Source organism: Rhinolophus sinicus, chromosome 16 (genome assembly GCF_057876585.1).
Source record: "Rhinolophus sinicus isolate RSI-liver-muscle chromosome 16, RSI-T2T, whole genome shotgun sequence".
NCBI lineage: Eukaryota > Metazoa > Chordata > Mammalia > Chiroptera > Rhinolophidae > Rhinolophus > Rhinolophus sinicus.
Window position 1 is genome coordinate 120,860,889 of NC_142516.1, and position 13,968 is coordinate 120,874,856.

General features: G+C 32.7%; 1 protein-coding gene across 1 annotated transcript in view; it reads right to left on the minus strand.

Moving 5' to 3' along the window:
• Window positions 1-3,826: 3,826 nt before the first annotated feature.
• The window catches only part of ZDHHC2 (zDHHC palmitoyltransferase 2), a 57,042-nt gene continuing 46,900 nt past the window's right edge, over window positions 3,827-13,968 (minus strand). The window contains exons 11-13 of the mRNA XM_019737958.3: window positions 10,389-10,501; window positions 8,657-8,731; window positions 3,827-6,274 (exon numbers count right to left, since the gene is read on the minus strand). Coding sequence (XP_019593517.1) covers window positions 8,691-8,731; window positions 10,389-10,501 — 154 coding nt within the window. The 3' untranslated portion in view covers window positions 3,827-6,274; window positions 8,657-8,690. The remainder of the gene's footprint in view (window positions 6,275-8,656; window positions 8,732-10,388; window positions 10,502-13,968) is intronic.

Consider the following 13,968-nt stretch of genomic DNA (forward strand, 5'->3'; position numbering starts at 1 on the left):
TTGTTTTGGAAATATTTATTTGGGGAATATTGTTTTTTGGGGAGCAGCTGAACAGAACTCAGTAACTTCATTAACCATGGCCAATTATTAGTCCCTTAATTGAGAAATCAATTTGAACCTTTTGCGTTTCAACAGATTCTTAATCAATACCTCAGCTAGACATTAAGAATTGATTTCTATCTCCTTTCCAGGAATGCATTTATTCTGAAAGATTTACAAAGTAAATGCATTTGATAGAACTTACTGTTGCTTCTTTTAAAAGCTGACACAATATAGCAGGTATCTAATTGTTTTTTTATTTTGATCTTCACCTCAAAAAAAAAAGGAATTATGTAAAGACTGCCTATTGAATTGCATAGTTTGTATCAATTTTGGTTTCTGTCTCTAAAAAGTAATATAGTATTTTATAACTTCTATAGGAACACTATGACCTTTGTTAAGTCTAGCTTTTGGATGAGATATCTGGCTGATAAATTTTTAGTGTTCCTGAGCCATTAATTCTGGACTCGCCATATTCTGTTAAATCTACTAGAGCATGGGTCAGCAAACTATGGCCTGTAGGCCCAAACCAACCTGCTGCCTATTTTTGTATGGCCAGTAAGATGAGAATGGTTTTTACAGTTTTAAAATGGTTGGGGAAAATAATATTTCCTGACATGTGATTATATGAAATTCAGATTTTAGTGTTCATAAATAAAGTTTTGCTGGAATGCAGCCACACTCATTTATGTACTGTCTGTGACTGTTTTTGCACTACAGTGGGGAAATTGAGTAGCTGCTACAGAAACTGCCTATTTGGACTACTGTCTCTGTACCATTATATTTTTTTATTCTGTTACCAGTTCATACCCATTGTGTTAAAAAAAGTACACCTTGAATGGTTTGCTTTTAAGGCACACTGAAGTGGATTTGATACGGATTATCAAATCAAATAATATAGTACAAGATTGTTATCATGCAATGATACTATAACTGTGCTAAAAATATACACTATATGTTGACTAAGGACTCCTCACAATATTCCCAACTTATGGGAAAGCAAGTCAGGAGAATTAGAAATTTTAAAATAGAATAGCTCACCACAGCATAATTACTACACAAAAATAAAAAGTGAAAATGTGGCTGTAATCAAAGTACAGTTACAAGTGGCCCATTTATTAGCCAGCAAAGCCATTTACTGATGGTGAGTTACATCATATTTTTTGAATGCAGTAGCCCAAAGAAATGTGTCTAGAGAAAAACAAACTTAAGACTTTTGATGAGAACAGTTCCTCAAAGAGGACATTAGGCACAAAATCACATAATTATAAAACAAGACAAATGATCTTGAATATTTTTCTTTGGCTCTTAATGAGTCAGTACTGTCCAGCTGTTACTCAAGAAATCAATGCTAAGTGAAGTGACTGAAGAATTTGTTTCTATTGATAATCTCTGGAATAACTACAGGTGAGAACATTTTCAAACAATTTGAGAAGCCAGCAAGTCACTAAAATCTGAAGTGGAAGCTACTAAGGTATACAACTGACAGGGGTAAAAATATGCATGGATCAGAAAAAGGTTCAGCTGGTGAAATGTAAAACTTGTGAAAACGAAAGGTGTTTTGGTTTGGCAGGGACTCTTGTGTCATACACCTTTGTTTTCTTCAACATTGTTCATTGTTAGCTTGTGTCTTACATTACTGCAAAGATCATGTAGAAAGAGGAAACAAAATCATACTTTATACAGACTTTCCATTGGTTATTTATAGCTATTCTGGGATTCATTCATATGTACTTATCTAAGTATAGTTTTTAAAGAACTTTAAAACATGCTTGTATGTTACACTAAGATAAGTATATAATTATGGTTCTTTGTTTAATATTCAGCTTTCACACAACAGATGATGAACTCATTTAGATTCTTCTAATAGGCTTTAGGGGACAATAATACTGACAGGAAAAGATGTGAAATCTAAACTGACAATAGTCTTCATAGTTGAATAAAAAACAAGAACAAGCTTTCCATGGTTTTTTAATTCAGCATCAACAGAATTCTACTTTGAAGCATTTTTTTTCTCAATTTGATTAAGTACCTTTAGCAAACAAACTTATGTATTCACGTCAGAATTGAGCCCCTTAAACTGTTAAACCTTCCCTGGAAGATGCAACATAAATCATAAAATAGTACTGTCCCTTAGGAGCAATTAACTCCCTTATGTAGCATAAACCAGAGCTTCAAATTCAAGTCTCCTATGCAAAGGCCCCTTTTGGTTTAATTGGTACTCATAAATAAGTCATCTAAAAAGATGAGTAATAACATATTGCCCCTCTCCAACTGTAAATTAATGATGCAGAAGTACTGAACACTGGCAATGAACACCAAAGATCTATGTTTGTGCATCGTCACCAGTTTTGTTTTTGCTGTAACTTTCCTAGAGTAAGGGCTGCAAGTGATTTAAAGGCTATTGACATTGCCCAGATTATCATTTGAACTTTTTACTGGTATAACAAAGGGGCAGATTGAGCTCTTAAGAATCTCAACTGCATTATGATAGAGCATCCTCTTTACTTACATCCTCTTTTGAGGATTAAAAAGACATCCCATTTCAGAGCCTCCTGTTCACGCTGGGAGATACTTCATAGTTTTTGATCCACAGTTGCTTTGAAATAAGCCTACTTGAATTCATCCCTTCATTGATGTCAACTTGATAACAAATCTCTAAAAGAATAACATGGCAGAGAAAAGGAAAGTGCACGATCGGACCATTTTAAAATACAACAATTTCCTGTGTTCTGTAACAAGATTCTTCAGTAATAAATTTTAAAGGAAATCTAGTGGAGGGGACAGATTGCTCAATTTTAAAATCAGACTTTAATGTTGGCATGTGCTTAATGCTTTTAATAAATGACATCAAAATGCTAAAATTTCAATGCAAGTTAGAACTATGAATTTTTACCAATGTGAGGTCTAAAAATTCGAGTGGTATCTATGTATGAGTAATGTGGTTGGCTTCCACATGTAAGGAGTATCTTCTCAATTGGCTAATTATGTGGAAAAGGAGTGTAGGCTGCTAAAAGATTTGGGTTTAAGCCAAGTAGTTTTTACTTAGTTTTCCGCAGAAGGATCTTACCTAGAAACATGTTATTTGTGGAAATCCATTGTCCAAATATGTGTCTGGACAAACTGTTAGCAGAATAGAATTTGTAGTCTGTGGGGTAGGGGGGACGATTGTACAAGAGGATACCTTCATCATGGTTTATAGTGTAAGTGGATTTGCTGCGCTTACCATTTATGTGGTTGGTGTATATGTGGGTTTTTAAAATTTATAACAGTATTAGAACTATCACTTTTAGAAGCAAATATCTGATAATATGATGTGGATACTAAAGTATACTGTACAACCAGCATCAGCCCAGCAAGTTTACATGTATTTCAAAATAGGGAAAATTTGCTAGTTTATGACATAATGGAGGAACACCTTTTTCACAGGTTTTCTTCAGCATGAATCACATCACTACTAGCTTAATTTTTATGAACATGGTTTATGAATCCTTTGCATTTGACTTCCCTAATGAAGGTAGTTTTGTCAAACATAGGACATATTTCTTATACTTGTCTTTTGATTACAAGGTACTACTTGAGTTTTATAGTCTATTTCCAATTGTACTCAGAATCACTTACTAATGAGTAATTACCTCTTCCTGTCATCTACCTCTTCTCAAAAGGTTTATGACCAGGTTGTAGACATGAATTTTGCCGGTAGCAGCTCTGGTAAACTATTAGGAAAAGTGTATCTGTAAAGCAATTTAGATTGTATGTGCAAAGGCAACTTCATATAGACAACTAATAAAGGTGATCAACCAGACTTTATTATGGTATAACAGGAGGGAGTTCGTAGATAAGCACTTCCTTGAATATCTCACTGTATTTAGTTGCACTTTATCTTTGAAAAAAACAAACCCTCTTTCACTGAACAAAGGCAGATAGTTAACAAATGTATATGAAGCATCTATATATTTTAAATTAAAAATTCTTAAATATTGATAACCTATATGGTAGAATCTCTGAAAACAGGAAAAATCAAAATTACCAATTCAGTGGACTATTGGGACAGTTGAAGTAAAGCATGTCTTCAAGTTTGAGTTAAGCAATTAAATTTTTAAAGTAAAATGTTTTAAGGTACATTTTATAAATATGTACAAAATGCAGATCTATTTGATGCTTTATTCACGTAAGTAAAATACTGCATATGTAAAGAGAGACGCCATCATCTCTAAAAATTATAACCCCCTAGAATTAAAAACAAAAGTAAACAAAATACCCTTTAAAGAATATTCACTGTATGAAACAAAAAGGGAACTATTACAACTTAAATAAAATTTATTTTTAAAAATGTTTTCAAGTCTGATTCTAATGTGTACTGATTTACGCATTTCAATAATTACATGAAAGACCTACAGGGGGGAAAGGTTAACAGTACTTAGCAAGTTAAAGAATAAAAATCTCTCTTTTTCCCCCCCTACCTTCTAGTTGACAAGAGGGAATAGCTAACAATCCTGTTTCATAAAAACAGCTGTAGTACTGTGCTTTGAAAAATATCTGGCGCATATTATTCTTACTACATCACGTGATTCTGTTGCCCTTAAGACTTCTATCTAGCAGGAGCTACAGGTTCCAACCCGGCACTTCAGGTAATGAAAATGACCCAAAAAATGCTTTAAGATAAAATAATGTGGCATATCTTCTGAAATTTCTTGAAGCAGATTGTCAGATCAAAATCTTTAGCTTTAAATAAAAAGTCCGAAAAAGACTGCCATTCTATTGTTGAAATAATTGCACTCAAATGATCTATAAAATGGACTGGGCTGACATTGGTTCTTCTATTAACTGATTTAGTATAAAACTCTCTATATTTTCAGCAAGTATAAATAATTGCAAGGATCTATTGCTCCATTATCCTCTGGCCTTCTAGTCTTATTTTGTATTGAATTTTTGTCTAATGCAGAATTTGAAAAGTTTAATACCATTTTCTCTTTGATTAAATACCAGTTCCTTAGCTTTGTAGCCTTAAAAGGAAATCTGCTTTAAATTCTGAAAATCAGTACCAAAAAAATGTACACAGCTTATTCTAATTACTAACATTTACAAAACTTACTCCATCAAATTAAAAAAGAGTGAAATAAAATATTTTTTAAAATAGTGCATACAAGGCACAAGAGCTTCTTAGTACATTTACTGAAGCCTAACGTTTTGGCATCAACAAACACGCCACTTAGTTTATCTGAAACTCAATTTCCAAACAGCATGCCATTTAGTTACGTTGAACTAAATTTCCAAAAGTATATGATTTTTTTGTTTGATTTGCATAATTTAATCTTAGGTGTTTGAAGAACTATAAAGTTTAACTCATACTTTTGATGAGAGGACACAGAAATAACAGATATAAATGAAAGAATGTATTGACCCAACAGGAATTCTTAACAGAAATTCAGTATTTTTGCCATGTTCAAGGAAAAAAATGAAAAAAAAAATATTTTAAAGCCAACCTGGCAAAAGAATATCATAAACCAATCTTCATTATTGTTGTTAATAGATTTTTCCCCAATTTAAAAAGACTAAAAGATGAAAAATATATTTCAATGCCATAGAAATGTATTCATTCTGAAAAATTTTCTAGCCAATTGCTTACCAGTGAGCTCAATCTTCAATGATCATACTTCTTTTCCAGCAGGGAATAAAGCTAGACTTAGATTAAAGTCTAGCAAAAAATGGATGGTGATCTTCAATTTGTAATGGATTCACAGTTACTAAGTTCACTCAGTTTGAGGCTGGATTCACATCAGAGAGAATAGACGACTGATTTGCTACTTCCACCTCATAGGTAACTAATAGATTTTACAAATAAAGCTTATCATTATAATGTGATTTGAAATATTTTAAATCTGAATATCTTAGTCTTAATGTTTTGATTAGAAAGTTAGATGAGTAATGGGCATTTTATGTGATAAATTGTGCTACCCAAATATTTGGGTGAAAACTGGCCCATGAATTTATTTTAAGTTTTTATGATAGAAAGTATTTTCACCGTTATCATAAACCATAATTTTAATCTTTCACAGGAATTTGTATTAGTTGAAACAGTCTGTATATTGAATAAAAATGTGATGTTTTAAGCAACGGCTTGCAGAGAACTAATCAATTCATATTCTGCATATCCAGCCAAAGGGAAATGGAACCACTGGCCAATGGTGCCTTCCTGTGAGAAGCCTTTTCCATCCATATACAGCATTAAAACCTTGAAATGAAACAGAAAACATGAAACGATTCTGTTAGCTATAAACAACAACAAAAAACTAACCAACTCTTTCATTCAACAAACAACTCATTCATTGTTTCAATAACATCCCTATTCAAAATTAAATGTCTTCTGTACTAGTTATCTCAGGAGAGGAGTTCTTGAATATAGACCTCGACATCAATGCTTCTCAAACTATGATGTGCATATACAAGACTATGGGATACTGTTAAAATTAAGAAGATTCAGATTTTAATTCAGTCAGTCTAGGGTGAGGTCCAAAATCCTGCATTTCTATTAACCTGTCTCAGGTGAAGCTAATGCTACTGGTTTGGGGTCCCAAACTGAGTGGCAGGGTTCTAGGTTATTCTGCATTTGTCCGAGGCTGGTAGGCATTTAGGAGTGACAACTGAGTTCAAAGGAGGACTTAAGAAATAATTTTGAAATTTCATGTGCATAAAAACACAGCATTTTTTGTTTATATTGTATAAGAGAGAAGGTTGGATAGGCTAAATTTAGCACTAATTTGGCTCTAGGCACATTATAACTATTTGGGAAATATTCCGACTAAAATATTTTATTAAAAGGCCACAGATCATTTACTAATGTAGTTCAAAAAGAATATGAGGGTAACATTTAGTAATTAAATTAAGCATATCAATAGCAGGTAATATTGTTCAACATGAATGAAATGCAAGTCTGAGATGTAAAGCAGAAAAAACTATTTTGAAAACTATTTGGGATATTAGCTACCTTAGGAAAACTCAATTTTTTAAAGAAACATTTTACTGTCACTGGTTATGTCAATAGAATGAAAAATACTACATCAGAAAACCATTTTTTTTATGTCAATGCAGATGATTCATGCTGGCATGTGGTTATTATGACCACTAATGTCTTATATTCAAATGTAATAAAATCAAGTTTCTGTGAGATTTTTAATTTTAATGATGTCATTTTATCACTTATTTACAAAATATTTATTGAGAACCTGTGTGTTATGCATCTGGTACTATGTGCAGTGTTGAGAATAACGATGAACAAACGCAATACTGGTCTTGTGTCAAAATACTGGGATGTCTACATGACAGGGTATTACTACGTAACACATGACCTCAAAAACAATGGTAATTATAACTCATAATTCAAAATACTCCAAGAACTCCTGTGACACTTTATATGCTTTACAGAACTGTGTTCTATGAAATATTTATTTTATTAGTGGTACTATAGTGATTCATATTTGTATATTTATAGTTATATTTTAAGATTTCTATAAATTTAATGTCTCCTTGATATTTAATCAAATTAAGATTACATTTTCACTCCCCTAACCATAGTTAGGATTAATCTAACTATAGTTACCATGAATGGTGACTATACCATCATGTACAGTCACCCAGGACTGAAAGAGTCAACTAGCAAATTGCCAGATCAGTATTTTGCAGTTATTATATTTCACCAAAATGAAAATAAAACAAATTTTAAAAAACAGATTAAGAAAAGATTTTGAGGATTAAAATGGGTTAAAAACAAACACACAATTAAAAAACAAGAAACTCAGATATCCATGAAGTACTTTGATACAGATGACTTTGTTTTAGATATTAATCTCTTGCTTCTCTTAGACTTTAGGGTTCTAGATTGCAGTTTTGTAAATACAGAGTTGTATTGATGATGTTCATGTTTAAGTCATTATATTGTGTTTATTATAATGGTATATATAGTTGTTTATTTTCTTTAGATGTTTATGGCTTTGTTCCAAATGGGCTCTTTATTGTAGCTTTTTATTGGCTGTAGGCTTATAAATAGATTATGTATTAAACTGACTTGGAACTACAGGTTTAAGAAAATCATGGTTTAAAGAAAATTATTTGGAACACCTATTATTTTAAGGATGGCTCATACTATGGGGTCCTACTAGGACAAAAAATAGGGATGACCAGTTTACACTAATAAGATGTAATTATCTTGTACTTAGACCCAGTGAAATTCTGCTAATGGGTGGTCAAGGACATGACCACTGTATACCCAGAAAGACAGAAAAAAATAAAAATAAAAAATTGCACAAGCCTACGAAATGACAAGATAATTGTCATGTAAAGTTCAATACTTTAGGATCAATTCTTGCCATTTAATGCATTACTATAGAAACAAATTTTGTTCATCAACTTATTTCTATTATCATGTTAACCTAAACAAGAGCTAATACTGAAGCTCAGTCCATGTCCAGAGGTCTCCAGTGTGAGTAATACAATCCCAAGGGTCAGTTAAGACATCTTTTAATATGAATCACTCAAAAATAAACATTTATGTAAACTACCCTAAAAGAACTGGAAAAGTGTTAAAAATATAAAACAATAAAGAAAAAACTTATCTTACTTTCATAAAGTACAAATTTATTTTGTTTGAAGAGTTAAGCGTCATTCTCCATGGTTAATGCAGGATTGCTCATACCTTCAGAAAAGAATATAAATTAGCAGTTTTTGGTTGCTTTTGAACAAATAGGCACAGATCTGTTTATTCATCCATGAATTCTCCCCTCCCCCAGTATACTTCCAAAGATGCCTTGTTTCTAGTGTGGGTGTTTATAATATGGTCATATAGAAACACACACACACACACTCGCACTTCTCATATCACCTTAAATTATTATTTCCTAATTCTTCATTGACCTACCTCATTCTAGTCAAACTAAATCTTTGAGCCCTTTCTCATCTCATCCTTCTCATGTTTCTCTTCCTCCTTTTACATCATCCTTTAAACTTTAGTTTCTTACTCATCTAGCAAAGTAACAGAAAAATTAATCTAACATGCCAAATAACAGCACATAAAAACCAAGAAATCCCTTCCATGTTAATATAGAACTATGAGACACAAATCCCTTCTGAAAGAAAGAGCTCTTTGTCTCTCCACCCCCAAAAACTGACCCCCCAACTATATATCACTTCTTTGCCTCTAAGGAAACTGATGGATTCAAGAGGCAAATACGTGTCATCAGTTTTTGTTCAGGTAATTCCTAGTCCTTCCCATATATTGCAAAATGGAATGGGTAGGTTTGAAGGTGAAGAGAGACCAAATTATGAATATTCAAAGGATGGGGTTAGAAAGCCTGTATTTTAGGAGAATATGACTGATTATATATTAAATATTGACCTTAGAATATTTACTTAGGACTAGCAATTTGTTTTTCACCACTACTAAATCCCAAAGAGATTTCAAATAAACCAGTAAATACTTTAAAGTGCCATGAGCCAAAATTATGCAGCACTAGGAGAGAGTTTGAAGAGAAGACTAGAAATGAAGAAAATTTTGAAGAATTCAATTAGTTGGCCTTGTAATTTTCTGGCTAACAGTGTCTTGATCGTGGATGTATGGTTTTGTACTCATTTATAGGGACACAACACATATGTACTCATACCTACATATATGATCACATTGTTTTGTTTAATCCTTCCTAACCCCGAGAAATAAGTATCTTACAGATAAGGGAGCAAAGTCTAAAAGAGATTGGGTAACTTAAATATCACACACTGATTAGGTGCCTAAATTGGGATCTGAAATTAGGTCTCTCTGACTTAAAAGCCTTGCTTGTTCTTTGCCAATAAAGAGGTAATCAAAAGATTAAAATCAATAACAATAATGAGAAATATGAAGAAATAACAGGTAGGTAAAGTTAGGTAATTATGCAATCACTTTACTTTGCCCTTTTGAAATTGGATAGAAATCTTAGAATAAAAGAACTGCATAATTTAAGATCTTTATCAGCAGATATTTTTCAACCTTTTGTCTGAATTGATCACATTTTTCCATTTAAAAACAAATTGTATTTTGAGTTTATTTCTGTCATTTAATATGCAGTAATAAAGATTGGTTCTTTAAACTGGAAAAAAAAAACGTAATGTACAATTATCTTTCACAAAATGATTTTCTACAGCTAACAGACAATCAAAGTACTTCACAAATAGATGTTCCTGAAAATAATTCTAAATTTACACTGGGAGTCTGACTCCAAAGCAAGAAAAATCCTATAGGTAATATAATAAAATTTTTTCACCACTTTCACCTTTCAAAAATAAAATATATCAGAAAAGCCAAACAAGCACACTCTTACCAGCTTTGCCTTTGCCCAGGTTTGTGCTGCTCTCTGTCCAAGATTGAGAATCAGTAAGAAGGTGGCTCTGGGACTCTCTCAACGGCTTTGCAGGAAATTGATGGTTTTCAGGACTGAATAATAATCATTATCACAATCATCAGATTAACCCTTGACAGTATTAAGGTGAGTGTTTCTCAAAGTATCGAATGCAAACCATTCGCAGTGCAAGATATTGTAGGAGTTACCCAAGAGAATTTGGGGAATACAGGAACAATTAAATCATACTGACTCACAATAAGAAAAGTGTTCTCTTTTCAGTTCTTTTCATTCCTCTGATTACAATAAGATGACAATTTTTAACTCTGGCAAATTTCCATTTTTAATATATAGAGTAGGCCTCAGCCTTACACTTTAGCAGGTGAGGGAATCTAGTTAGAACCTAATAGTATTTTATTTTTTAAAGTTATATTCTATTTACAACAAATTATACTAGCTTCTCATTTATGACAGTTATACAAAGTTTGGTTTAAAAACAAATGTCAGTGCCAATTTGAATAAATACATTAAAGAAAAATATTAATTTTTGTAAGTGGATATGGAAAAAATACATAAAGGTGATGGTATATCATATATAAAGGTGATTGACTTTTTCAAGTTTGAGGAAAAGCTAGTGTTTCTAAAGTGCCCTAACTGGTCTTGAACCAAGAACCAAGAATTCTATATCTTCTTTGATAAGACCGAAACAACAAATTTGAGTATTATCATGCAGGAATGTTGAAAACATCTGACTCTATCAAATCTTACAAACCTGATGTTTAATTTGAGGATATGAAGAGTCTTAAAACAAGAATTTAAGGTTTAAAATTTAAGTAGACATGCCACATATCAACATATTGGATGGCATGAAAAAATACACATAAATTAACATTTCACTTAGAACAAATTATTGGCATAGAAACTATTATTTTAGAATATCCTGAAATAGTAATTATAATAATGTTCAAAAGAAAAAAAACTACTTAAAATTCTTCCAAGAATAATTTAACATATTTTAGTTGTCTATAACTATTATATTTTTAAAGGACATACTTTTGCTCCTTAGTAATTACCTCATAGCAAAATTTGAGAATATTTCAATTTTGTGCAGCTTTAACATACCCTTATTAAAATATTGAAGGTAAATCTTTTTTTAAAAAACAAAGCTTGTCTCCCATTCATATGAAAAAAAAAAATCTCTTTTACTCTAATTCTTATTATTCTTCAGGAAAGAGACCATATTCCAACATACTAACTAGGTCCTGGTTTGGGGACTCCTTATAGATTGGTTACTGCTAATAGGACTTTAACAACTGGCAAGGATCCATTTATTCAACGATATTCGTTGAGTACCTATTACATCAATGAATAAAATCTTTGATCTCATGGAAGTTTCATGGTAATTGAAGAAGAATAATCATAAAGAGAAATATATAGTAAGTCAGGTGACAATACAAGCTATGACCAAAAAAAAAATGTATGGGGAATTGGAGAAGCAGATTATTATCTTACAAAGGGTTTTCAAAGATGGCCTCTATTGTGAAGTTATACCTAAATAGAAAGTGAATGAAAAGAAGGCACAGACCATTCAGAATTCTGGAAGAAGAACATTTAGGAATAGGAATTAGCAAGTACAAAGGCACTAAATATGGGACATCTGAGAAACAGCAAGACCTGTGTGTCCGAGGATTATGAGTGATGGGAAAGTGATGATGGATGACATCAGAGAGGTGTTGGGGGCAAGATTAGACAGGACAAGGCAAGGACACTCATTAGTCTTTATTCTAAGATGGGAAATCAATGTAGGGTTTTGAGCAGAAGAGTGACAAAACCTGATTTATGTTTTAAAAGGATCACTCTGACATTTTAATTGAGAAGAAACTGGAATAGGGCAAAAATGGAATCAGGAAGATTAGTTAGGAGGAATTAAAACAATTTATGTGAGAAATGATATAGATATATTTTGAGGGTGCATTTGACAGAATTTGCAAATGGAGTAAATACAAGGTAACTGAAAGAGAGGAATCCAGGATGACTTCAAAATTTCTGGTCTGAGCACCTGGGGGAATGGAGGTCATGGATACTGATATGTATATGGAAGAATGGAGAAAATCAGGTTCAGAGTGGGCATGAGGGTGTAGATGAATGGAATCAAGAGTTCTGCTTTGTACCTGTTCAGCTGCAGATGACTTTTAGACATTTGAGTGGGAATGTTGAGCAGACAATCAGATATAAAACTCTGGAGCACAGAGGCGACACCAGCATAAACCATAGAAATTTATATGCCCTAATCAGGGGAAATTATAAAATTCTGTAGAAGAGACTTTAGCTGTCAAAATCCAATCTTAACAGGAAAAGCCTGGTTTCTTGACCTTTTCAAGATCATCTTGCTTGGTAACAGTGCCAGAACTAGGATTTCTCTCAATGCCCATGGTACACTTAGGAGACATACTATTTCTAAATCCCAAATAGTCTTAAACTACAAAAAAACATTAAAACAAAGGTACAAAAACATTACTTGAAAACTCTTAAATTTCATATAAGCTTGAAAACATGTTCTAAATAACTTATTAAAACTAGATTTTTCTGCACCAAGGTATAAGAAAAACCATTAACATTTAGCTCTGTGGAATTTTCAAGCCAAAACTCACAGGGCATGACCCAATAAGACTCTGGTGCCTTTGAATATCCCTGTGAAACACATCAAAATGGCCTGCTCATCAATTGATAAGAGTCTGGAATGTACATCGCTTACTCTGGGATGGGGTGGCAAGTAAGCTTCATCTCTGACAATTTAAAACAACTTGAAATGGCTGCCAGGGTGTCACTGCCTTGAGAAACATTCGGGGGTCACGCCAGGATCCACAGGGGAAAGTACTGTGATCAATAAGAAATATGCACTAGATGGAAGGAATGTAGCCAGAGGTGCTGTATACATGGCATTGTGGCAAATAAGAAACTCTCTGAAATTTAGCTAAGAATGCTATTATGGTTATGTTTTTGCTATTGGCTTTCACTCAGAATTAAAAGTGTGGTCATATTCAAATAACTCTGTCTTAAAGATATAAAGATTAGTGTTTCAAACTTGAACATTCATATATGTATAGCATTTTAAAAGTTTAAGTAGTTTTGCCTTTTGCCAGTTAGTAGCAAATTTCTGGTCTTCCTCAAATTCTTGATAGACAGGAAAGAAACTTAAAGCAGGGGCAAAAGTCTCCAGACCATAAATTTCTAAGAACCCTCCCTTCTCTTTCCAAGGAAATGGTTCAGATAATGCTTAGAGGTCTTTATAGAGCACCAAGAATATGGTGCACACTACTAATGGAACTGTCAAGTGGGTGTCTGGGGTTCCATCTGATCCCCAAAGTCCTTATCTAGGGAAGTTTTCTCATCTCTACAACAGTTACCACAGAGAGGAAGGACCTAGAGAGTCAAAGGGAAAGCTGACATTGTTTGCTCATCTGATCACTAGGGAAACGAATATGGACTCATACATATTTTTTCTTTGAAGCACGACATTTAAAAAAATCATAATATATTTCAATCAACCAAAATGTATAGA